The sequence below is a fragment of the Gorilla gorilla genome, chromosome 19 (genome assembly GCF_029281585.2).
Source record: "Gorilla gorilla gorilla isolate KB3781 chromosome 19, NHGRI_mGorGor1-v2.1_pri, whole genome shotgun sequence".
NCBI classification, from domain to species: domain Eukaryota; kingdom Metazoa; phylum Chordata; class Mammalia; order Primates; family Hominidae; genus Gorilla; species Gorilla gorilla.
This window is the reverse complement of record NC_073243.2, coordinates 17,202,259-17,224,932: the sequence shown is the minus strand read 5'-3', so window position 1 is coordinate 17,224,932 and position 22,674 is coordinate 17,202,259. Positions and strand designations below refer to the sequence as shown.

At 50.6% G+C, this 22,674-nt stretch overlaps 1 protein-coding gene across 5 annotated transcripts in view; it reads left to right on the top strand.

Moving 5' to 3' along the window:
* SMG6 (SMG6 nonsense mediated mRNA decay factor) overlaps positions 1 to 22,674 on the top strand; it is a 243,451-nt gene that overhangs the window by 208,772 nt on the left and 12,005 nt on the right. For all 5 annotated transcript variants that reach the window (XM_004058242.5, XM_063700507.1, XM_063700508.1 and 2 more), the window contains 2 exons: positions 8,599 to 8,775; positions 12,532 to 12,678. In XM_004058242.5, the coding sequence (XP_004058290.2) occupies positions 8,599 to 8,775; positions 12,532 to 12,678 (324 nt within the window). The remainder of the gene's footprint in view (positions 1 to 8,598; positions 8,776 to 12,531; positions 12,679 to 22,674) is intronic.

Here is a 22,674-nt window from a genome sequence, read left to right as displayed (position 1 = left end):
GGGAGGCCGAGACAGGTGGATCACTTGAGGTAAGGAATTCGAGACCAGCCTGGCCAATGTGGTGAAACCCCATCCCTACTAAATATACAAAACTTAACTGGGTGTGGTGGCACGTGCCTGTAGCCCCAGCTACTTCGGAAGAATCTCTTGAACCCAAGAGGTGGAGGTTGCAGTGAGCTGAGATCTCGCCACTGCACTGCAGCCTGGGGCAACAGAGCCAGACTCCATCTCAGAAAAAAAGAAGGAAAGTTACTGTTGCAGGGTTTGCAGGGCCTCCTCAAACCCTCAACAATCCCATTAGCAAAGGCAGAGCCACCGCCCATACACCACTGTGAAGGGACCTCATGGACAAGGCAGTTGTGACTGTGTTTCTGATACATTTATTAGTGGCCCGCTTGTTCCGAAGCCCGGGACCTTGGAGCCTCTCTAGATTACTGGAGTAATGCATGCATACCTATGGTTAGGTCCGGGGTCTTTCTGAAGAATAGGGAGAGGGATTGCTGAAGAGAGGCAGGGTCTTTCCTCCCCTGCTTGGCCAGCCCAGTAGCCTGGATCTAGCACCTTAGTTCTGAATAAAATATTTCAGGCCCTGAGTGGTGGCTCGTGCCTGTAATCCCAGTGCTTTGGGAGGCCAAGGTGGGAGGATCACTTGAGGCCAGGAGTTTGAGACCAACAATATAGCAAGACCTCATCTTTACAAAACAATTTTTAAAAATTAGCCAGCTTCCCGCTTGAGCTCAAGAGACTGAGCCTGCTGCAAGCCATGATGACGCCACTGCAAACTCCAGCCTGGGCAAATTAAAAAAAAATTTTTTTTGCAGCTTCAACAGCCGGGTAAGCATTCCAGGGCCTCTCCCCTTGGCCCTAGGCTATGTGCCAGCCCCATGCTTCCCACCTTGCCTCTCAGACTGGCTTCCAAACAGCTCAGCCGTGTTAGGCAGTGCCCCTCCCACCTCTGAAGAGAGTGGAGATAAGAGGAAAAAAAAATGCCAGCTGCTCAATTATCGAGCACCTACTGGGCCCAGGCATCTCGCTAAGTATTTGATATGTATTCCCTCTGTCTTTTTTTTTCTTTTTGAGTCACGATATCACTCTGTCACCCTGGCTAGAGTGCAGTGGCGTGCTCATGGCTCACTGCAGCTCTGACTTCCCCGGCTCAAGCAATCCTCCTACCTCAGCCTCCTAGTTAGCTCGGACCATAGGTGTGTTGCACCACCATGCCCAGCTTTTTTGTTTGTTTGTTTTTGACAGACACAGTCTCACTATGTTGCCCAGGCTTGTCTTTTTTTTGTTTTTTTTTTTGTTTTTTTTTTGCAAGAGTCTTGCTCTGTCACCCAGGCTGGATTGCAATAGCACGATCTGAGCTCACTGTAACCTCCACTTCCTGGGTTCAATAGATTCTCCTGCCTCAGCCTCTTGAGTAGCTGGAATTACAGGAGCCCACTACTAACCCAGCTAATTTTTGTATTTTTAGTAGAGATGGGGTTTCACCATGTTGGCCGGGCTGATCTTGGACTCCTGACCGCAGGTGATCCACTGCCTCAGCCTCCCCAAGTGCTGGGATTACAGGCATGAGCCACTGCACCCAGCCTGTATTATCTTTTAAACCTCACAAACAACTTGAGCAAACAAAGGCTCAGAGAGGTTAAGTAACTTTTCTAAGGATAAACAGCCAGGAAGTGGCAGTTAGTACTTGAACTCATGTCTGTGTAACTGTGAAGCCCAGGCTCTTGTCCAACCTCTTGTATTGCCTTGTCTTGCCTCTTGCCAGAATGGCCCCGTTTTTTATACTTTATTTACCTCATTACTTCCTGTGTGTGCTTCATAACTCCCCTGTTCCCCTGGTTCTCCCTTCAGTGTGAACATCGTCTGCTTCCTAGTAGCCAAATATACGTGTGTGTACCTTTTGGGATCTTCAGTAACCCTGTCGTGGGATAGTCTCCCCACCAGCACCAGGTCTTGCCATCTGACCATTTGCCAGTTCCCACCTCCCCTTCTCTAAGAGACTTCAGCACACACATGGTGGTTACAGGTGGGGACAGCAGGCATCTGTGCAATGCCGGCTGATTGATAATGGCCCTCATTGCCTCCTCTAAGAAGAAAACACAGCTGTTGGGACCAGACACATGGAATGGTGTGGTTGCTGTGGGTGGACCAATGATGTTAGCATTTCATCTTGTGACCCAATGACCCTTCAGCTAGCACAGGCCAACCATAGGACTACGGAGGGTTGGACCTGGACACGGGGATTAGAAATGACTGAGAAAGGCCGGGCGTGGTGGATCACTTGAGGTCAGGCGTTCGAGACCAGCCTGGCCAACATGGCAAAACCCCGTCTCTACTGAAAATACATAAATTAGCCAGGCATGGTAGTGCGCACCTGTAATCCCAGCTACTCAGGAGGCTGAGGCAGAAGAATCGCTTCAACCCGGGAGGCGGAGGTTGCAGTGAGCTGAGATCATGCCAGTGCAACTCCAGCTTGGGTGACTGAGCAAGACTCTGTCTCAAAAAAAAAAAAAAAGAAAAAGGGGCCAGGCGCAGTGGCTCACGTCTGTAATCCCAGCACTTTGGGTGGCCAAGGCGGGCAGATCACAAGGTCAGGAGATCAAGACCATCCTGGCTAACACAGTGAAACCTCGTCTCTACTAAAAAAAAAACACACACACAAAATTAGCTGGGCGTAGTGGCGGGTGCCTGTAGTCCCAGCTACTCGGGAGGCTGAGGTAGGAGAATGGCATGAGCGCGGGAGGCAGAGCTTGCAGTGAGCCGAGATCGCGCCACTGCACTCCAGCCTGGGCAACAGAGCGAGACTCTGTCTCAAAAAAAAAACGAAAAAAGACTGAGAAAGTAGCCTGTACTTAACGCTTTACATAGAAAGAGGCCCAGCTATAGCAGGGGTGGGGAAAGAGTGAAATACTGTTTGAATTGATCCCTTGGACAGTATGCTCCGAGGTTGTCAGGAGATGCATCTGGTCCAAGGATGTGTGCTTTTTCTCACTCTGTCCCCCTTATCATTCAGCCCCTGCACAGGTTCTTTCTTTCGCTCCTCTCTGACCCATGAGCCTCTTTCTCAATTTCATACCAACTTCTTCTGACTCAAGTAGGCTGTGAATGTCTGTCTCCCCATCCTAAGCTACTGCCTGTGTCTTCAGAGTGACTGTGCATCCTTGTGGCCAGTTTCGCTCCTGCCTTCTGGAGTCTGCTTCCTGCCAGGAGGCCCCTCCCCCTAGGAATGTGAATAAACCATTTCCTCTGTCCTCCCAGCTCCAGAGGATTCCCTGTGTGGTATTTTTTATTTCTTGTGTCTGAACTTCCATTGGCAGACCCCTTCTTAGGCTGGCCCACCCTTGGCTGCTACAGAATTGAGCTTCCCACCCTTCAGTTTCCTCTGAGGGTGAGTAGTGCATAACTAGAGGTTCCCAGTTTGTGAAAACACATTAGTCTGAGTTAAATTTCTTGTGGCCAATCCTGGAGGTTTGGCTCATTAAAGATGATAATTAACCCATTGCTAATTGACCTCAGAAGCCAGCCAAGCAGCCTGTATTTTACCAGCCTTGGTGTTGGATTTGTAGGCTATTTTAAGGTTTCTTAATAATCTCAGAAAGACTTCATGTTCCTGTCTGCATCTTATTTGCTCTAAGGACATTCTGTAAAATTAACAAGCTATAAAGTTTGATTGAAGGTTTCAACAAATGTGAGAATAATTGGCTCCATTTAGAGAAACAAGAAAAACAACCTGTAAACTTGAGTTTGTGGGGGGAAACCCGTGTGATTGTTCTCTTTAACCAGAGGAGCAGTAGCAAGCTGGACTGTTAAGACTAGAAAAAAGAACTGGCTGATAGTACAAGTTTAAACTCCGATTTCTCCAAACCAAAAATTCAGAAAAAGAAATTTTGCAAAATGACTAGTAACCATGGTTGTGCCTTCCAAGAGGCCTGTTTGGAGAAAACGGGGACCAGGTAACGATAGAGCGAGTCCCTCACTCCCTAGAGCTTGCATCCAGGGTCCTGGCTCTCCAGCCCTTCCTCATATTCCCTGGCTAGATTTGGAGGTTTTCTCCCTTCCCCGGGCTGCCCTGAGGTGTTAAGTCTTGCAACTCAGAGCACATGAGTATGTGATACCTGGTGCTTAGCTCCCGTTCTCTCTTACCCTCCCTACCTTCATAAAGCAGCATATAGCTCGTTTTCTCTGCCCAACCCCCCTCCCCCACCGGGCATCTCTACCCACACTGTGCTTGTTCCCTACCGAGTGGCTGTGAAGAGTCACCAGTTTTTAGAGAACACCATTTTTCTTCTTTTCTTTCTTTTTTTTTTTTTTTGAGACAGAGTCTCGCCTTGTTGCCCGGGCTGGAGTGCAGTGGTGCGATCTCGGCTCACTGCAACCTCCACCTCCCAGATTCAAGCGATTCTCCTGCCTCAGCCTCCCTAGTAGCTGGGACTACAGGCATGTGCTACCACACCCGGCTAATTTTTGTTTTTTTAGTAGAGATGGGGTTTCACCATGTTGGCCAGGCTGGTCTTGAACTCCTGACCTCAGGTGATCTGCCCACCTTGGCCTCCCAAAGTGCTGACATGACATTCATGAGCTACCGTGCCCAGTCGAGAAACACCATTTTTCTTTACTTCTCCACCTCTCCACCTTAAATACCCCAGAACAGTAACCCAGTCTACTCTCTTGACCTAGAGGTTTTCTCCTTTGTTCCTCGCTCCCCTTGGCTCCAGCCCCTACTTACCCCACGCTTACATTATCTCTCTCTAAGGAACTGAGCCTAGGAGAGAACAGCCTCCGGTATTGCCTCTCCACATCTCACTTTCAGTTTTCCTTTCTGCTTGGTTCTTTGCGTGTGGACTTGATTAGAGTGATAACTGGAGCCCTGAAGCTAAAGGTTTCAGTTCCTGCTACAGTGGTAAGCTGCCTCCGACAGTCTTCAGGGGAAGGGAAAGGGGCTTTCTTTCAGCTCTTCCCTGACCTAAAGCCCCAGTTTTCTTTCCCAAGCTGATTGAAATGATTTGTATGTGATATTTTGTCAATTAACTTGGGAATTCTTGACAGTCGCCTACACAGTACATCTCCCTCCAGAAGGGTCAGGACTGTGACTGAGAAGGTACACCGCAGAGGAGAGGTCCGTAGGCTCCCCAGGGTGTTCCCTGGCTGGCGGCCCTTTTAGTCGCCTCTAGCCCCAGTTCAGCCCCACGTGCTAATGTAGCCCAGGAAGGGAGCTTCTCTCACCCAGCTCTTTCTCCTCTGGAGGATCCAGAGTTTGCCCCCAGAGCTGCGATATACATGCCACTTACATTCTCTGGTTTTCATTGATATAGAGTGGAAAAATGTGCTCACGAGCAGAGTTACTGTGGGGATGATGTCACAGACTTCATCTGGAGTCCTTCCTCTCCAAGCAGGGAGTCCAGCTTTAACCCCTCTCCTACCAGGAAGTCCTCCTAGACCAAGCAAAGATCATCTTGGAATTGGCTTTTTGTCAGTGGTTTGAAAGGCTTCTTTCATTATGAAGTCTCTTATTAACTGTATTTAAACTGTTTTGTGTTGCTTTTTCCCTGACTCAAGTGCTGGAGGCTTTGTCTAGGAGAATATTCCCGTAAGTCTCCTACAGAACTCCAGCATCAAGAGAGCGGTGGTCCTCTCCCCAGTGGGCTTATTCCCCCCACGTTAAGACAGAATGCTTTTGCAGACAGGCCAGTGAGCTATAGACAGAAGGTTTCTCTGTGCCTCTGGGCAAGCCCTGGACATTCTGCCTCTCAGTTTCTCCATCTACTAAAGAGCTCAGACTGTGCACTTCTCACTCCCACAGTACACTTTACACAGCTTTGACCATCCTCCTTGCTGCTTGGATTGCAAAGGACAGGGTACTCTTCCAAAAGACAGACAACCTTTCTCTCTCCAAACAGGTAGAATCCTTTTGAGGCCTGTTAACACCAGGTCAGAGACCCCAGTAGATCACAGCCTTTTGCATATCAGCCAGGAGTTGTCCTTGTCCTAGAGAAGGAACTAATAGCTATGACAGACGCAATCCCCAAGGAAACTAATTTCCTTCTAAATGGGGTGGAAATGAAAACCGGGAGAGGGCTACTCCTCGTTGCTTGTGTCCATGGAATAGGCAATTCCCACAGACCCTGTAAGGATGTGCTACAGGTGGCCTCAGGATGTCCACATCCCTGGGTCCTGCTGTGCCCTGGAAATCCCCATCTCCAGGAGTCCCACATCCACACATGTGGCTTTTCTCCCTGTCGGCCAGAAACCACGCTTTCTTAGCCACGCAGCATACCATGTAGCCCGTGCTCTAGCAGCAGCAACACTCCTGCCCGCCTGTCTGTGCATGCATCCATGGCACACTCCTGTCCTGGGCAGGTTTCCTCTGCACACTTAGCAGGGGTGCCAGTGTACCTCTCATCGTCCAGGTGAGGCCAAGGACAATTGCAAGCTTTTCCTCTGTCCTCTTCTCACTCCTTAGCTCCCCTCTCCTCTCCATTCAGTGGCAGCAGCCTCACACCAAGAAGGAAAATCCTGGACCCATTACATAATTCTCCATAGTGCAAGCAGTAGCTGGGGCATAAGGTCAGAGGTCATAGTGGGGTCAGGTGGCTGACACACACTGTAACGACAAGGTGGTTAAAATTAGACCACAGAGAGGAAACTGGCAGTCTTGTGGAAATGCAGAAGTTTCCTATGCAAGTGAGAGGCTGGAGATGCAGGGAGGCCACTGTGCGTGCTGCCTGCCAGGCTATTACTCATTTCGGCTCTGTTCTTTAATGCCTTTTAGCCCCTGCTTCTGTATTTCTAGCCTTCCTCATCACATGTTTGAATACACGCAATGGAACCATGCTTACCTGCCCTGGGCCAAGACAAGCTTTCCTTCTCCTTCACGGAGGCAAGCCCAGTACCAGGCACCCCAAGCTCAAGGGGCTGAACTTTTTCTAAGCCCTTCTGGGTAGCCGAGAACCTTCTACATCAACCTCTCAGGTGAAGGTGGTCAGAGTACTTAGCTTGAGATTCCAGCCTATAATGGTAACAGGGCCAATGGTGAGAGAAAGCAGAGAACACTCCTAGACCGTGTAGGAAAGCGGGGTTGGCTTTTGGTGAAGGTGGCAGAGGATGCAGCCACGGAGCACACAGTTGACCGGTGTGTGCCGCACTTTCCCGGGCAGCCAGCCTGCACAGCGGTGCTCATTTATTTCCACTGTCTTAGAGAACATGGGTCATGCCTGCTTCATCTGCTCTCTGTGGTACCCAGCCGAGCTTCCCTGGGCTGTCCGTCTTTACTGTGAGCCTACTGTGTGCACAGCTTGTCCTTACAATTCTTGCCAGTGACATACGAAAACGATGAGATTTAGGCTTTGCCACCAGAGGGGTTGCTGTCCACATGAGAGAGAGAACACCTGCACCTGTAAAATGATCATCAGTAGTCTCCAGATTAGTACTTCCCTATGTGCTGCAGATAGAAGGGCTTATTAATGTGAAGTTCCTTTCACATTAAGCAATGAGGATGCATTAAAAGAGAGGCAGGGGCTAGTCAGTGAGGATGAAGGGGCCGTCCCCTGTGGCACATCTGGCCACGGACGTGTGTTTCCCATGTGGAATGGCCTTCAGCTTTCAAGCTCCAGATCTAGTAGGGCCTCCCTCCCTTGGTGAGCACTCAGCCAGTAGGGAGAAGAGGATGCTGGAGGCTAGAGATGAAGAGAAGGGCACACAGGGGCAAGCATGGAGGAGAGTGTGAGCCAAGCAAACGGGTGTGGAGGAGAGGGCATGCATGTGTGGTGCCTCCGGAAGTGGGGGCCAGACTGGGGGACGGTGGACACTTCATCTGAGACACTTACACATTTGACTGTTGCTCAAGATACTGAGTTTCATCTCAGCTAAATCAGCCCAAGCTTCTCTGACAGCACTGACTTGTGTGCTGATGTGGCCACATGGGAGCAGGTTGGCGTAAACGTCAGAAAGCGTATAGCTTTGGTGAAACATCCCCACCTGCTCTGCCTGTCTCTCTCCTGACAATTTCCTGCCTGACTCCAGTCTCTTGAGCATGAGGATCTCTTAGATAGGGCAGGAACCTGTCAGGGGAAGCCCAAAATGATCTGGTTGAAATGAAACAGCCAAGAAAGCCCTTAGCATTCAATTTGCACTTGGGCTGAAAATTCTCCTTTTGGGAGTCTGGAGCAGGGGTGCTGGGAGAGGAGTGGAGAGTGGCAGCGAGGGGCCCCAGAAAGCTCTATGCTGTGAAAGCACTCCACTCTTCCCTCTGCTGGTTCTAGACCAAACTTAGAAGAATGTCTTATATTCTGTTTTGTATCAGGACTTTACTCAAATAAATGTAAGGCACCTGTCACTGGTCCCTGGGGTTGTCTGCTGCCCCAGAGATAACCTAAGGAGAGATAACCTCAGAAGATCTTGATCCTCAGCCTGCCCTGGGCCCTCACTTACCACCTGACATGCCCTTGTGCCCTCCGCACCCCGTCATTCATTCTGACCCCCTTGCCTGGTAGCTTTGACACAGTTCCCCTGTGCCCCTCAGCCGGCAAGCAACATCTCGTCTCCATCTTCCCTTTCAGAAAATGCCGTTTTTCTTCTCTCTCTCTCACACTGTAGGTTATTGCAGCTGACTGCAAAAGGGTCACAGTGCTGAAGTATTTTCTGGAAGCCCTTTGTGGACAAGAAGAGCCTCTGCTGGCATTCAAGGGTGGAAAGTATGTGTCAGTGGCACCAGTCCCAGACACCATGGGAAAGGAAATGGGAAGCCAAGAGGGAACACGACTGGAAGATGAGGTACTATGTGGGAAGAGCCCGCTGTGGCAGAGGGAAGGCCCCCTCCCCATTCTGCTCGTGGCTTCAGCTTCTCCTCTTGCTTATTTATGAGCACAGAGAACAGCATCTGTGTTAATGTGACCAGCCAGCTTCTCGCGAGTGTGCTCTGATGGTGCCCCTTCCTGCCAGTCCACCCCGGTGCCTCCATCCTACTCCACTACGAGTTCCAGATGCTTCTTTTAATGCTGCATTGAGGAGAAGGGAGGAAAAGAAAGAAAGAAGGAGTTGAATAATGTGCAGCTCTCGAGGCTTAGGAAAGGGAGAGGGGGGTGGTCAGGATCAAGTTTATAGATGTGTGGAGCCCAATGCAGCACAGGCCTGAACTCCAGCCTCCAGCACACGTACAGGAAGAGCTGACATTGCTGGCCCTGTGTGGAAAATCACCCCTCCCCTGTCCTACCCTCCCTCCCTTGTTCCCTCCCTCCCTCCTGCACATCCTGATGTGATTAAGGAATTCTCCTCTTGTTTGTTTGCCCTTGGTTGTTCCTGTAGCCCTTGCTTCACTCCAGACTCGTGTGTGTGTGTGTCTGTGTGTGTGTGTGCGCACACGCATGCACATGCATGAGCCTGTGTACCCGCCCCTGCAAAAGTCCACTGGCAGTTGCCCTGCCCTATATATTGCCATTGCCTATTTGTGTCTTTCTGGGGGTGATTGTTGATGTGGGTCTGTGTGTGCTGGGTTTGTGTGTCAGTTTAAGTAAACACTGCTGCCAGCTTCCCTGCTGTCTGTGGGTTCTGAGTGGTTGTGAGCGTGATGTTGTTGGAGCATGTATGCATTTAGTATCACTTCCAGCTGCCCTGCCGTGTGTCTGGGTGTGGGTATTTCTGTCTGGATGTGTGTTCACACACACACCTCACTTTTGCATGAAGGTTGACTCTTCTTTTTATCCCACAGTGTTAAAGACAGGAGACTTAGGTGGGAAGGAACATGGGACTAAGGGAAGGGACGGAAGCGATTCTAGCCAGGGGCCAGGTCACCCATAGGCCAACACAGTCATTTGGCCTGCAGCAGTCTCAAGCGCCCGGTAGAGCAGGGCGGGGTACAGGGATGAAATCAGCAACAGGCCAAGGAAGCCAGATGTCAGCTGGAAGCTGTCGTTTGTGATCTGAAACAGTGATAGAGTGGCCACCTTTGGATCAGAGTCCTGAGAGCAGCAGAGTCTTGGACTGGCTTCATTAGAATAACTGGAGAGCCCCACCCCACCCCTGATGACATAGGGCCCAGCTTCCAGGACAGAGGTGGTTCCAGGGATAAAGCTGAGCCTAGGATTCCAGACTCTCCAGATGAAACCTGGGCAGAGAATAAAGGGAAAGAATGAGCTGTTAGCATGGGAGGGGACAGCAGGCTTGCTAAAGCTGGCAGGGTGTCCAGGCTTCAGGCAGGGCAGAGCAGTGCCACCCAAGCCCTGGGCACAGTGTGGGGAAGAACAGGTGGAGCAGTGCCTCCGTCAGCTCTTTCACCCGCACTTTCAGGCTGAGGGCAGAGCCAGGTTAGCTCCTAGGCTTGCCCAAAGATGCCCTGTGGCCAGTGGAGCCTGCAGTCCCAAATCCAGTGAGGCGAGTGAGGCCCAGAGAGGGCCACAGCACCAAAGCCAGAGAAGGCCTTCTCTGCCCTCACAAGGAACAGATGACTTCTCTGGTCCCGGATCTTGGTAGTGCCACACTTTTTTTTTCTCGTTCTAAGGCTTATTGACCAGACAAAGGTTGTGACCCACACCAGGCTGCCCACTTCTTCCTTTTCCCACGAGTCTCCTGGGTTCCTTCATGTTAGTGGCCTCTGGGAAACTGTGCTTACCCTGGTCTGTGTAATTTCATAACCTTGCACTTCCTCGTTTACTGTGAGAGCTGAGCCAACCTCAGACAAGCTTCTCTGACCCTCTTTTGACCTCAGTCAAGCTCACTTCAAGCCCCGTGATAACCTTGTAGATCCCTAGTCAGAGCAGGCAGAGGCAGTGTTCCCCCATGGGCTAGGCAGGCATTCTGTCCCGCTCACTGCAGTCTGGGTTAAACTCATGAACAAGGAAGTGAATGTGCAGAGTTTTCCTTCTTTCCACGGCCTGGGCCTCTCTGGAGGTGAGCGCTGTGACACTATAGCATGCCTGTGTCAGATGAATGGTGACTGTGGACAGCATCCCAGACCCCTGACATCTCTTAGGATAGTGACAGTTCTGGCCCCATCCTCAGATCTCATCTCTCCCCAAACTGCAAAACTGAATCACTTCAGCAGATTGGGAGAGGTAGGGAAAGGTGTTTCTTCAGACATAGTTCTTTGTGAATAGAACACAGTTTAGTCGCTTAGGGATCCTACCAAAACACCCCTAGATTCTGCTCACAAGACAAAGTATACCCCTGTCATCTACCCAGCCACCCACCTGAGTAATCCCTTTCAGTCAAGAGACTCCCTCTGTATATGACCTTGAGCTGGACAGTTAGAGAAGAGAGCAGTCTGTACTGAACAGGTCTAGGGTGGGCCTGCAGCAGGCCTCACGATGCTGAGCCACTGAGGGCTGGATCTGAGCTTCTGGTCTGGAGTCAGGATGGCGTGGCTTATTATTATTGGTAAGAGCATAAACTTTGGAGTCAGATTCACTTGGGCTTCAATCCCTGCTCTGCCTTTACTAGCCATGTGACCCTGAGCAAGGTGTTGACTTCTAAACCTCAGTTTGTTCATTTATAAGATAGGGATGGTGATAGCACCTATCTTATCTCACAGGCTGTTGTGAGGATTAACTGAGTTAATACATGAAAAATGCTTAGCCCAGTACCTGGCCAATAATAAGCACTCAGTAAGTGATAGCTGTTGTCATCACTGTCATTATTATAATCCAGTTAGAAACAGGAACCTTCTACTAAATTATTCCCTGTGTACCCATGCTAACCCTGTCCCTCAAAGGAAGCTATCTTGGGCAGCTGCATGTTCTCTGTTGACCAAGGCCAAAAGTAAGAAAGCAAGGAATGGAGCCTGGGACCACCCAGGGAGGGATGGCTGCTAAGAGCTGAGGCTGCAAGTAGGGAGGTGCCATCCTTGGGGAATGTGCCACCAGCCTGGCAGGAGGCTCCTTAAGCCAGCCAGCCACCTCCTACCCTGCCCAGGCCATTGAGGGCAGCTGAGCAAGGTCATGTCGTGTGAATTCCAGTAAAGGGGCCCAGCAGTCCTCACACCACCAGGCTGGAGTCTTCAAAAGAAACCAGGGCGAGGTCTGCTGAGCTGCAGCATCTGTCCCTGATGCTGTCTGCGGCAAGGGAACTTCCACGCCTCATTCCCAGCTGTTGGCCAGAGCTGATTCCTATCAGATCGTTAGCATGAATTAGATTTGAGTTGGGTGGTTTAACTTTCTCTGTTGTTTCCCTCTTGAATCATTGGTGACTTCAGAATGAAAATAGGCCTAACGTTTGACTTTGTGAGTGTGTACCAGGAAGAACACAGAGTGTGAGTAAAGCACTCAGGTATATATGTGTGATTGCGAGTGACTTATGGTGTAACTCTCTGAGGGAAGAGCCCCAGAGTATAAAAGAGAGCAGCTCCGGGGGAAGAGTGACAGCTTTTGTCAACCTCCCTTTGCCTGAGTAGAGGGAAGCACACACCAGGGGACCCTTTGCAAGGGATGGTCCCAGTCTGCGTGGGTGAGGGGCCACAAGGGCAATGTCGGGTTCAGTAAGAGCCATGGGCCCAGCTAACTCTCTCCTCTTTGTCCTGGTCGGCTCCACTACCCAAAGGAGGAGGATGTGGTGATTGAAGACTTTGAGGAAGATTCAGAGGCTGAAGGCAGCGGAGGCGAGGATGACATCAGGGAGCTTCGGGCCAAGAAGCTGGCTCTGGCCAGGAAGATAGCTGAGCAGCAGCGTCGCCAGGAAAAGATCCAGGTGAAGTCGGCCTGGGGAGCGTGGTTGCCACTATGGGGGTTGCTGTCTAGGGCATGAGAGGATGTGGGCAGAGAGCAGAGCTGAGCAGGACACTAAGAAAGAGTCAGTCCTGCAGTGTTCTCTCTAGCTCTACCCCTGTTTTTTACTCCACCACTAAATTCTGGTAGCAAGTTTGGTGCCTAGAGCCTCCCTCATCCTGGGCTCCAAGGCAGGGGTACGGTCTTCTCAGAGAATCTGAGAAAAGCTGCTTTCCCAGTGAGAATCTACAAATGCACACCACACATACATGATCTTTCACACAATTTGAGGGGTTTCAGAGTTTCCCTGAACCTTATCCAGATATTCCTGGAGAGGCTGTGGATTGTCAGTTCAGAACACCTGTTCCCAGGGAGAGGATGGCATGGCCGCAGTCTGCTTGCCTGGATTCCCAATGAAATGGAAGACTCCTCTGGACAAGATACTCCCTACACCCTTGCAGAGAGAAACTACTTCATCTCCACACAGGGACTTTGACCCCCATCAGCCCTCTCACGGGCCCATGCCTTCACCCCCAGCAAGTGTTTCTTCCTGGCCTTCTAGGTCTGTTCCCTTGTGCTGTGAGGCCATTTCCTGTCCTCTAGGACTCGGGGCAGACAGGGAAGAGGCAGTCCTGCTCCCCGTTTAAAGGTGAACCGTGTGCATAGGGAAGCATCAAGCCACCCGCTCCGCTTCTTTAAGGATGCCCATTTCCAACCCTGTCCTTTGGCATAGGGTTTGATGCATGTGATCAGGCAGACCCAGTGACAGTCTAGGCCCTGCCACCTAAATAGCTTTGTAACATGGGGCAAATCATTCAGCTTCTCAGAGCCTGTTTCCTCATCTGTTAAATGAAAGTGCTGGCCAGGCACGGTGGCTCACGCCTGTAATCCCAACACTTTGGGAGGCTGAGGCAGGCGGATCATGAGGTTAGGAGATTGAGACCATCCTGGCTAACATGGTGAAACCCTGTCTCTACTAAAAATACAAAAAATTAGCTGGGCATTGTGGTGCACACCTGTAATCCCAGCTACTCAGGAGGCTGAGGCAAGAGAATCGCTTGAACCCGGGAGGCGGAGGTTGCAGTGAGCCAATCTTGCACCATTGCACTCCAGCCTGGGCTACAGGGTGAGACTCCATCTCAAAAAAAAAAAAAAGAAGAAAAAAGAAAAAAGTGCTAATAGCACCTATCTCTCAGAGTCACTGTGAGGCCTACACGAGACAGTGTATGTAAAGCACTTAGCATAGTGCATGGCACTTAGTATGTGCTCCATGAACGGACACCTTTGTCTGATATTTGTCTAATCACCCTGGCCAGGGAAGAGGAATAAATACCAATCGAGAGCCGTCTTTTGTTTGTTTGTTTGTTTTTGTTTTTGTTTTTGTTTTGAGACAGAGTCTCGCTGTGTTGCCCAGGCTGGAGTCCAGTGGCATGATCTCAGCTCACTCCAACCTCCACCTCCCAGGTTCCAGTGATTCTCTTGCCTCAGCCTCCAGAGTAGCTGGAATTACAGTAGATGCCTGCCACCATGCCCCGCTAATTTTGTATTTTTAGTAAAGACAGGGTTTTGCTGTGTGTGCCAGGCCAGTCTTGAACTCCTGACCTCAGGTGATCTGCCCGCCTCTGCCTTCCAAAGTGCTGGGATTACAGGCATGAGCCATCACACTGGCCAAGATCCATCATTCTTTTGTTTTGTTTTGTTTTGTTTTGATTTGAGATGGAGTCTTGCCCTGTTGCCCAGGCTGGAGTGTAGTGGCGCAATCTCAGCTCACTGCAACCTCTGCCTCCCGGGTTGAAACGATTCTCCTGTCTCAGCCTCCCAAGTAGCTGGGATTACAGGCGCCTGCCACCATACCCAGCTAATTTTTGTATTTTTAGTAGAAATGGGGTTTCACCATGTTGGCCAGGCTGGTCTCAAACTCCTGACCTCAGGTGATCTGCCCGCCTTGGCCTCCCAAAGTGCTGGGATTACAGGCATGAGCCACTGCGCCCAGCCTCCATCATTCTTTAGACAGATTCACATCCCTGCTGCCATTGGAATCAGTGTGTAATACCTCTACCAGCATCATCCATTGTCATGTGGCTGCCTCCCCAGCCCTGCTGTGGGTCTACATGTAAACTTGTGCATGACCCTCAAAACAGCTTTATCCTCATGCTTCTTTTACTTTTTTTTTTTTTGAGATGGAGTCTCGCTGTCGTGATCTCAGCTCACTGCAACCTCCACCTCCCAGGTTCAAGTGAGTCTCCTGCCTCAGCCTCCCGAGTAGCTGGGATTACAGGCATGCACCACCACACCCAGCTAATTTTTTGTATTTTTCGTAGAGACCAGGTTTCACCATGTTAGCCAGGATGGTCTCAATCTCTTGACTTCGTGATCTGCCCGCCACGGCCTCCCGAAGTGCCCTTATGCTTCTTTTCTTGCTCTTCCTTACCATCTGTTTTCCCAGAAATTCTGTTTCTACCGTCATTTCTTGACTCTCAACCCAGCAGTTATGGAAACTGTTGTGTCAAAAATCACCAATATGGCCAGGCACGGTGGCTCACGCCTATAATGCCAACAATTTGGGAGGCCACGGTGGGTGGATCATTTGAGGTCAGGAGTTCGAGACCAGCCTGGCCAACATGGTGAAACCCTGTCTCTACTAAAAATACAAAAGTTAGCCGGGTGTGGTGGCAGGTGCCTGTAGTCCCAGCTACTCGGGAGGCTGAGGCAGGAGAATCTCTTGAACCCAGGAGGCGGAGGTTACAGTGAGCCAAGATTGCGCCACTGCACTCCAGCCTGGGCAACAGAGCAAGACTCCATCTTAAAAAGAAAAATCACCGATGACCTATCTTTATCAAACCTCAGTCTGTGTCATAGTTGACCAATCACCAATGAACTATCTTTATCAAATTTCAGTCTGTGTCATAGTTGACCTCCCTTTGTCTTTGGGCCCTAAAGCCACCTTCCTTCAGCTTCACTTTAGCATCAATGAATGACCCCTTGTCTTCTCTCTGTTCACCAGACCATCCTCCTGGGCTTCCTCACCACCATTCTTTTTCTGGTCTCCTCCATCCTTCCTTTTACTCCTTAGTCTCAGCAAGCTGAGTTAGTGCTCAGCAGATATGTATTCAGTGGCTGGGCGCAGTGGCTTATGCCTGTAATCCCAGCACTTTGGGCAGCCGAGGCTGGCAGATCACTTGAGGTCAGGAGTTCAAGACCAGCCTGGCCAACATGGTGAAACCTCATCTCTACTAAAAATGCAAAAATTAGCTGAGTGTTGTGGCGGGTGCCTGTAATCCCAGCTACTCAGGAGGCTGAGGCGGGAGAATCACTTCAACCCAGAAGGTGGAGGTTGCAGTGAGCCGAGATCGAGCCATTAGACTTTAGCCCTGGGCGAGACTCTGTCTCAAAAAAAAAAAAAAGGTATTCAGTGACAATAATAGTAGCAACTAGAGCATCATCTTAAATTCCACTCTGGCTTTTAACCCCTAGTATCTAATTTCATATTAAATACTATTTATTCACACATTTATTCCCTCTTCTCTCTGTTTCCATTGCCACTACTACTATTCTAGGTCAAGTAGTTGCTTAGAGTGTAGCAGTCAAGGCCCCTGCGTTGCACAGCCCCAGAAGGTGCCATTTGCCTTGTTTCTGTAAGTGGCACCTCCTGGAGTTTGTAGCATACCAGGCTCCTGCCCACCAGGCTCCTATTCGCTGCACTGCCTCCATCATTCTCTTCCTGAAAGAGCCACTCCCCTGCTCAGAAATCATCAGGCCTTTGCTTGGCTAGTAAAATAAAGTCTAATTCCCTATTATTGGCATTTAAGGCTTTTTGATCTGTTCCCAGTCTGTTTTTCCAGCCTCTTCTCCCACTACCCCATCCCTCATGAACCCTTACTAGTTATATGACATTGGGCAAATTATTTAACTTTTCTGAGCCTGTTTCCTCATCTATATAATGAAAGTAAAGCCAGACACAGTGGGCACGTGCCTGTGGTTCCAACTACTCAGGAGGCTGAGGCTGGATGATAGCTTGAGCCCAGGAGTACAAGGCTATGGTGTGCAGTGATCATGCCCGTGAATAACCACTGCAACATAGCAAAACCCCGTCTCTTAAATACTTTTTTAGTGAAAGTGGTAAAAGCACCAATATTAGAGCTGCTGTGAGGCCTCGGAATGAATCACAGTACATGTAAAATGCCTGTGCAGACACTAAGGCCCTCCTGCCTGGACAGTGACACCAACCTTCCTTTCCACTCCCTAGACATGCTCTGCCTTTTTCCACTCGGGTTTTTGTTCATGCTGTCCCTCAAAGCAGAGTGCCCTTTTTCTGCTCCATATGTCTTGTTACCTGTCGAAATTCTATTCCTCCTTCAATCCCCAGATGAAACTCCACTTCCCCAGTGAAGCCCCCCCTGGTCTCCCCCAGGAGGAATCCGTCTGCCTCTGCTTAGCGTTCCTGTGACACTCTTCAGACTTCATTTGTGGACCTGCCATCATGTCTCATGTTCCAGTTATTTCTGGACTTGTTTCCCACATTGTCTGTGCACTCCTTGGAATCGGGAGGCATGTCTTCAGCTCAGTTTAGCAAGTGGCATTGAGCATTTACTATGCCAGTGTCTGGGGGACACAGAAGTAATCACATTCCAGAGTGTACAGTGGTACAATGTGGTAGAGTCCTTGACAAGTGATTTGAAGTGTGAATGAGCATCCGTACAAAACGCAAGTCCAGGATGCCGAGGGAGCACATGCTGCCAGGATCCATCCGCTTCTGGAGCTTGGTGTTTAGCTTTGCTCTCCAGTGACCAGCAGCACCTTCAGAATTGGAGGTCTCCTCCAATGCTTGGCTTCCCGTGTGCCTGGTGGGCCCTGTCCAGGCTGCCTGTTCTCCTGATCAGCTCCTTCTGAGGAAGCTGCTTAGGCCCAAGCATGGAAGGCCTGCTGCGGGCCAGCTGGAGTTGGGGTTGCTGTGGCCCCTTTAAGAACAGGCCCCACATGCACCAAGCTGGCGGCCCTGCCTCCTGTCAGCCTCCTTCCTCCAGCCTCACAGCCACAAGAGGATTTCTCAGCAGAGGAAAAATTCCCCCCTTCCCTTCCCCCCCCTCTTTAATGCCCGGGGCCCTTCACTTCCATAATTCTTCATTTTCCAGCCTTGAACGTAAGCCAGACACATCTGTCTGGCCATATGCGTGAACCCTGGAGTCTGTGCCGAGGTGGCTGTAAAACAGGGCCGGTGAAGGCCCTTCTGGGAGAGCACACACATGTGTGCCCTCAGGCCATTGGCTTCCTGCCCAGAACCACGGGGGCTTCAGTGCTCCAAACCCATGCTAACCTTTTCTTATTTTTCCTCTTTTTGTTTAATTTAAGGGGGGAAAATCCAAGGAAAAGGTATAAATTGTCCTGGGAGTTGGGGAGAGGCTTCTAGCTGGAGAGGCCATTATTGTTGGCAGGTACCTGGGTCACACTAATACAATAAGGAAGAAAGGAGCATCGAGTGAATTAAGATTGGAGGGATGGGCTGTAAATTACCCTGCTCTGAACTCCATCAGTCTCCAGGGTGTTAACCGAGAGGTGTAAGGCAAGTCCCAGTTCCCAGCGCCTTTCACAGATGTGGCAAAACAGGAACCACGCATGTTTGGGGAAGGGGATGTGAAGATGGGGTTGAAAAAAATCCTCCTGGCCCCCAGGATAGCTGTAAAGTCCAAGTGAGATCTGGGGCTGTAACCACACCCCCACTTCCCTGCTCTTACCTACACCCCTGGGCCTAAGCTCTTCTGTGAGCAAGGGGGAGGTGAGGCCTGGTCTCCCTCTGCAGCCTGTCCCTCCCTGCTTCCGGCGTTGCACAGAGGCTGGTGAGTGGGGCCGACTGGAGGTCAGAAAAGGGGTGTGGGGAGCTCTCAGAGCCTGTGCAGCTGGAGCTGCAGCGCCCAGGCAGGCCCCTGGATGCTGGGGGCGCCAAGTCCGCCCACCCAGGGCTTTGAGGCCACACTCTCCAGCTCAGCCCACGCTCTGTCTTGTTGGCTGAGACAGCTCCTCCTGTTGGTTCTGCCCACCTTGCTGCTTTTCTCCTGAGTTCTTTTCGTTCCCATTGCCATTTGGAGTTGTTCAGAGACCAGGGCAGGGTACATGGTTTGGGAAGTTGGTCAGAAGTGTTTGATTCCTAACCAAACCACCAGGGCAAAGCAGTCACTGAAAATGCTCCTCCAGGCATGAGGCGTGGCCTCTTGGCACCTCATGCTGGCCCTGGCCCTGTGAATCCCCCGCTTCCTCACTGCCTCTCTGAGGCTTTGCTGTGATTTGTGCTGCTGTCGGGCGGGGTCAGGTTTCCTGAGCAGTTGCAAACATCCCACCTGAAACATAACAGGCTCTTCCTCTGGCCACATCTATTGTTTCCCTCAGCATTATGGCCACAGTCTTGCTCTGTGGCCAGCAATGACATGTGTTCTCAAAATAGCTTCTCTCCCCTGTCCCTTTCCCGCCCACCCGCCCTCCTGAAGATGTAGTCCCTCCTTTGTGGTGGCCCCAGGAGTTCCACTCTAAATTTAGCTGCTGTCCATTCATACTGCCACCCAGCTAGGGGGGGCTGTTGTGGAACAATGGGGTATGCACAGAGCCCCCCACACCTGTATGGAAGCTGGCGGAAGGCAGACACTCAGGCCTGGCTCCTGGCTGTCGGAGACAGGGCGGGAGCCAGCACAGCACCAGGCCGGGGGCACGTTCACGTCAAGGCAGGAAAGCACATCAGCCTGTGGAGCGGGCATCCGCCCTTCCCACCCAGACCCGCTCCAGCCTCCCCAAAACCTTAGTGCTGGGCCCCAGCTTTTGCTCCAGCACCATCCACTGGGGGCCTGGCTTCGCACAGAGTGGCCAGGCCACTGTCTGAAACGCCCTCAGGCTGCTGCTCAGAGCAAGCTCAAAGGTGTCATGCTTAGCCCTGCCCCTCCCTCTCCATCAAGAAAGGGCCTGCCTGCTTCTTTGGCTTTTTAGATCAAGTTATCAGTTAAAATTCAATCCGATTATCTTTAAGTGCCCTTCAGCTCCGAGAGCCAGTGACTGAGCCCACTGTCCCCTGAAGTCCTATGATACAACAGGCGGTATGTGAGGTATGACAATGGAAACTGAAAGAAAAGTAGGCAGTTCTTGAGCACTTGACAGTCTAGTTTGAAAATAAGATCAGTCCTCCTAAAACAGTAAGAAATAGCAAACAAATTGCCATAGTTATCATTTTTAAAAAGAGTGCAAGAATATATTAAGCTCTGTGGTACATTTGGACATCCAGAAAAGGGGTTCTAAGCAGCAGTTTTTTCATTAGCAATGTACCCCAAATGAAGATGCTCCTCCTCCTGCTCCCAGGGGATGCTGCTGGTGGCTCTGCCTGCCTGCCTTTTCTAGCACACTCAGTATCTGCCCTCGTTGGCTTCTGCTGGCCCAGGATGAACAGTCAGCCAGTGCTTATCTCACCCACTGTTCCTATTTTTATTTTATTTCCAATTTTTCATGTACATCCACATAGTTAAGATACATATATACAATAAGTCTTTTAATAGAAATCAGTAGCCGGGCATGGTGGCACACACCTGTAGTCCCAGCTACTCAGGAGGCTGAGGCGGGAGGATCACTTGAGCCTGGGAGTTTGAGGCTACAGTGACCTGTGATCGCACCACTGCACTCCAGCCTGAGTGACAGAGTTAGACTCTCTCTCTCTCTTTTTTTCTGAGATGGAGTTTTGCTCTTATCACCCAGGCTGGATGGAATGCAGTGGCATGGTCTCGGCTCACTGTAACCACTGCCTCCCGGGTTCAAGCGATTCTCCTGCCTCAGCCTCCCGAGTAGCTGGGATTACAGGCATGTGCCACCATCCCTGGCTGATTTTTGTAGTCTTAGTAGAGATGGGGTTTCACTATATTGTCCATGCTGGTCTCAAACTCCTGACCTCAAGTGATCCGCCTACCTCTGCCTCCCAAAGTGCTGGGATTACAAGCACGTGCCACCATGCCTGGCTAATTTTTATATTTTTAGTAGAGATGGGGTTTCACCGTGTTGGTCAGGCTTGGATGAGACTCTGTCTCTTTTTTTTTTTGAGACGGAGTCTCGCTCTGTTACCCAGGCTGGAGTGCAGTGGCACCATCTCGGCTCACAGCAACCTCTGCTGCCTGGGTTCAAGCAATTCTCCTGCCTCAGCCTCCCGAGTAGCTGGGATTACAGGCATAAGCCACCACGTCCAGCTAATTTTTGTATTTTTAGTAGAGACGGGGTTCCACGATGTTGGCCAGGCTGGTCTCGAACTCCTGACCTCATGATCCACCCGCCTCGGCCTCCCAAAGTGCTGGGATTATAGGCGTGAGCCACCGTGCCTGGCCTGAGACTCGTGTCTCTTTAAAAACAAAACAAAACAAAAAAACGCTGGGCACAGTGGCTTACACCTGTAATCCCAGCACTTTGGGGGACCGAGGCGGGCAGATCACTTGAGGTCAGGAGTTTGAGACCAGTGTGGCCAACATGGTGAAAACCCATCTCTACTAAAAATACAAAAATTAGCCGGGCGTGTTGGCTCACGCCTGTAATCCCAGCTACTTGGGAGGCTGAGGCAGGAGAATCGCTTGAACCTGAGAGGCAGAGATTGCAGTGAGCCGAGATCACGCCACTACACTCCAGCCTAGGCATCAGAGCAAGACTCCATCTCAAACAAAACAAAACAAAACACATCAGTAGTCCTCTGCTCCACCCCTCCTCATCCCCAGTTCTATTTCCTGGTGGTTTCCCCCTGATATTTATGCTCCGGATATGTAGAAAATAAAAAATAGAGTTAGGAAGGAAGAAAGGAAGCTGGCATTTATTGAGTTACTAATATGTGTCAGGCACTTTGCTAGGTACTTTCATATATAAGGTGAATGTGGAAATTTCCTGTGTTACAAAGCTTCTAATTTCTGTTGAAGACATTGCTCTGGCCAGAGAGGCTCAGGGATGAATGATTCTTCACCCTGTAGAGGGAAGGAAGCAGCCACGCTCCCTATGGGAGCCCCTAAGCAGAAGGAAGACCTCAGAAGGCCCTCTCCTGGTCTTGCTCTGCTTCATGATCCAGGTTCTCCAAGTGCCACACCTCCTGTGTCAGCTCATTGAATTGCTGTTACTTGTAATGTTCAGTGTCTCAGCTTGCAGCGGTAAGCATCATAAGATCATCTCCACTGTAGAGAAGGAACTTAACCTGCAAAAGTTTTTCCTGGAGACCCAAGCCTGTTAGCTTCCTCCTTAGGTATTATTGTATATGATCTCTTTCCCAGTTCTCTGCCAGCTTGCTCCAGGAAACTCCCATACCTTAGAGAAAGTTGGTTACTTAGCACCTTCCAGAAACAGAATTATTTTTTTCTTCCACATTTTATGCCAACTTGGGTCCTTATTGCTACCAATCTGATTCAGAGTGTCCGTATGTTGCTTGGGTTCCAAGTGCACTATCCAGGGATCACTGTGGCCCAACCTCAGCTGCTGTTAGAAGGTTCCTGTGGAACTCTCCTTCCGGGTCAGCACGCTTGACTCCATGCCAGGGCCAGTCTGTCTGAACCACAGCATTCCGATTGCACCCCCCTCACCCCCACCAGAGGCTTCTGCAGCTTTTTACTCATACAAACAAAAATAAACCTCACTACCGGCCTCTGAACTCTGCAGCGGCATGCTTCCCCTGCTCCCCAAGTGTCCCATGGCTGCGAGTGGGGACTTGGCACTCTCCCCACCGACATCACTTTTTCACTCCCTGCGCATCCTGTGTCCTCCTCTTACCGTGCGACCCAGAGATCGGAATGGGACGTGACGGCCGGCACAGGCGCCGTGCACAGCTGCCAGGAATCTGACGGGTAAAATCTGGAAAAGTTGGGAGGGCAGATGCTAAACACACACACACACAGCGCCACTCAGAAAGGGCCGGAAATGCAGACACCCGTAGAAGGGTGCCTGTGGACTCTGAAGCCCTCCTCCGCCTGCCGCTCTTTTTAAGGGGACTCAG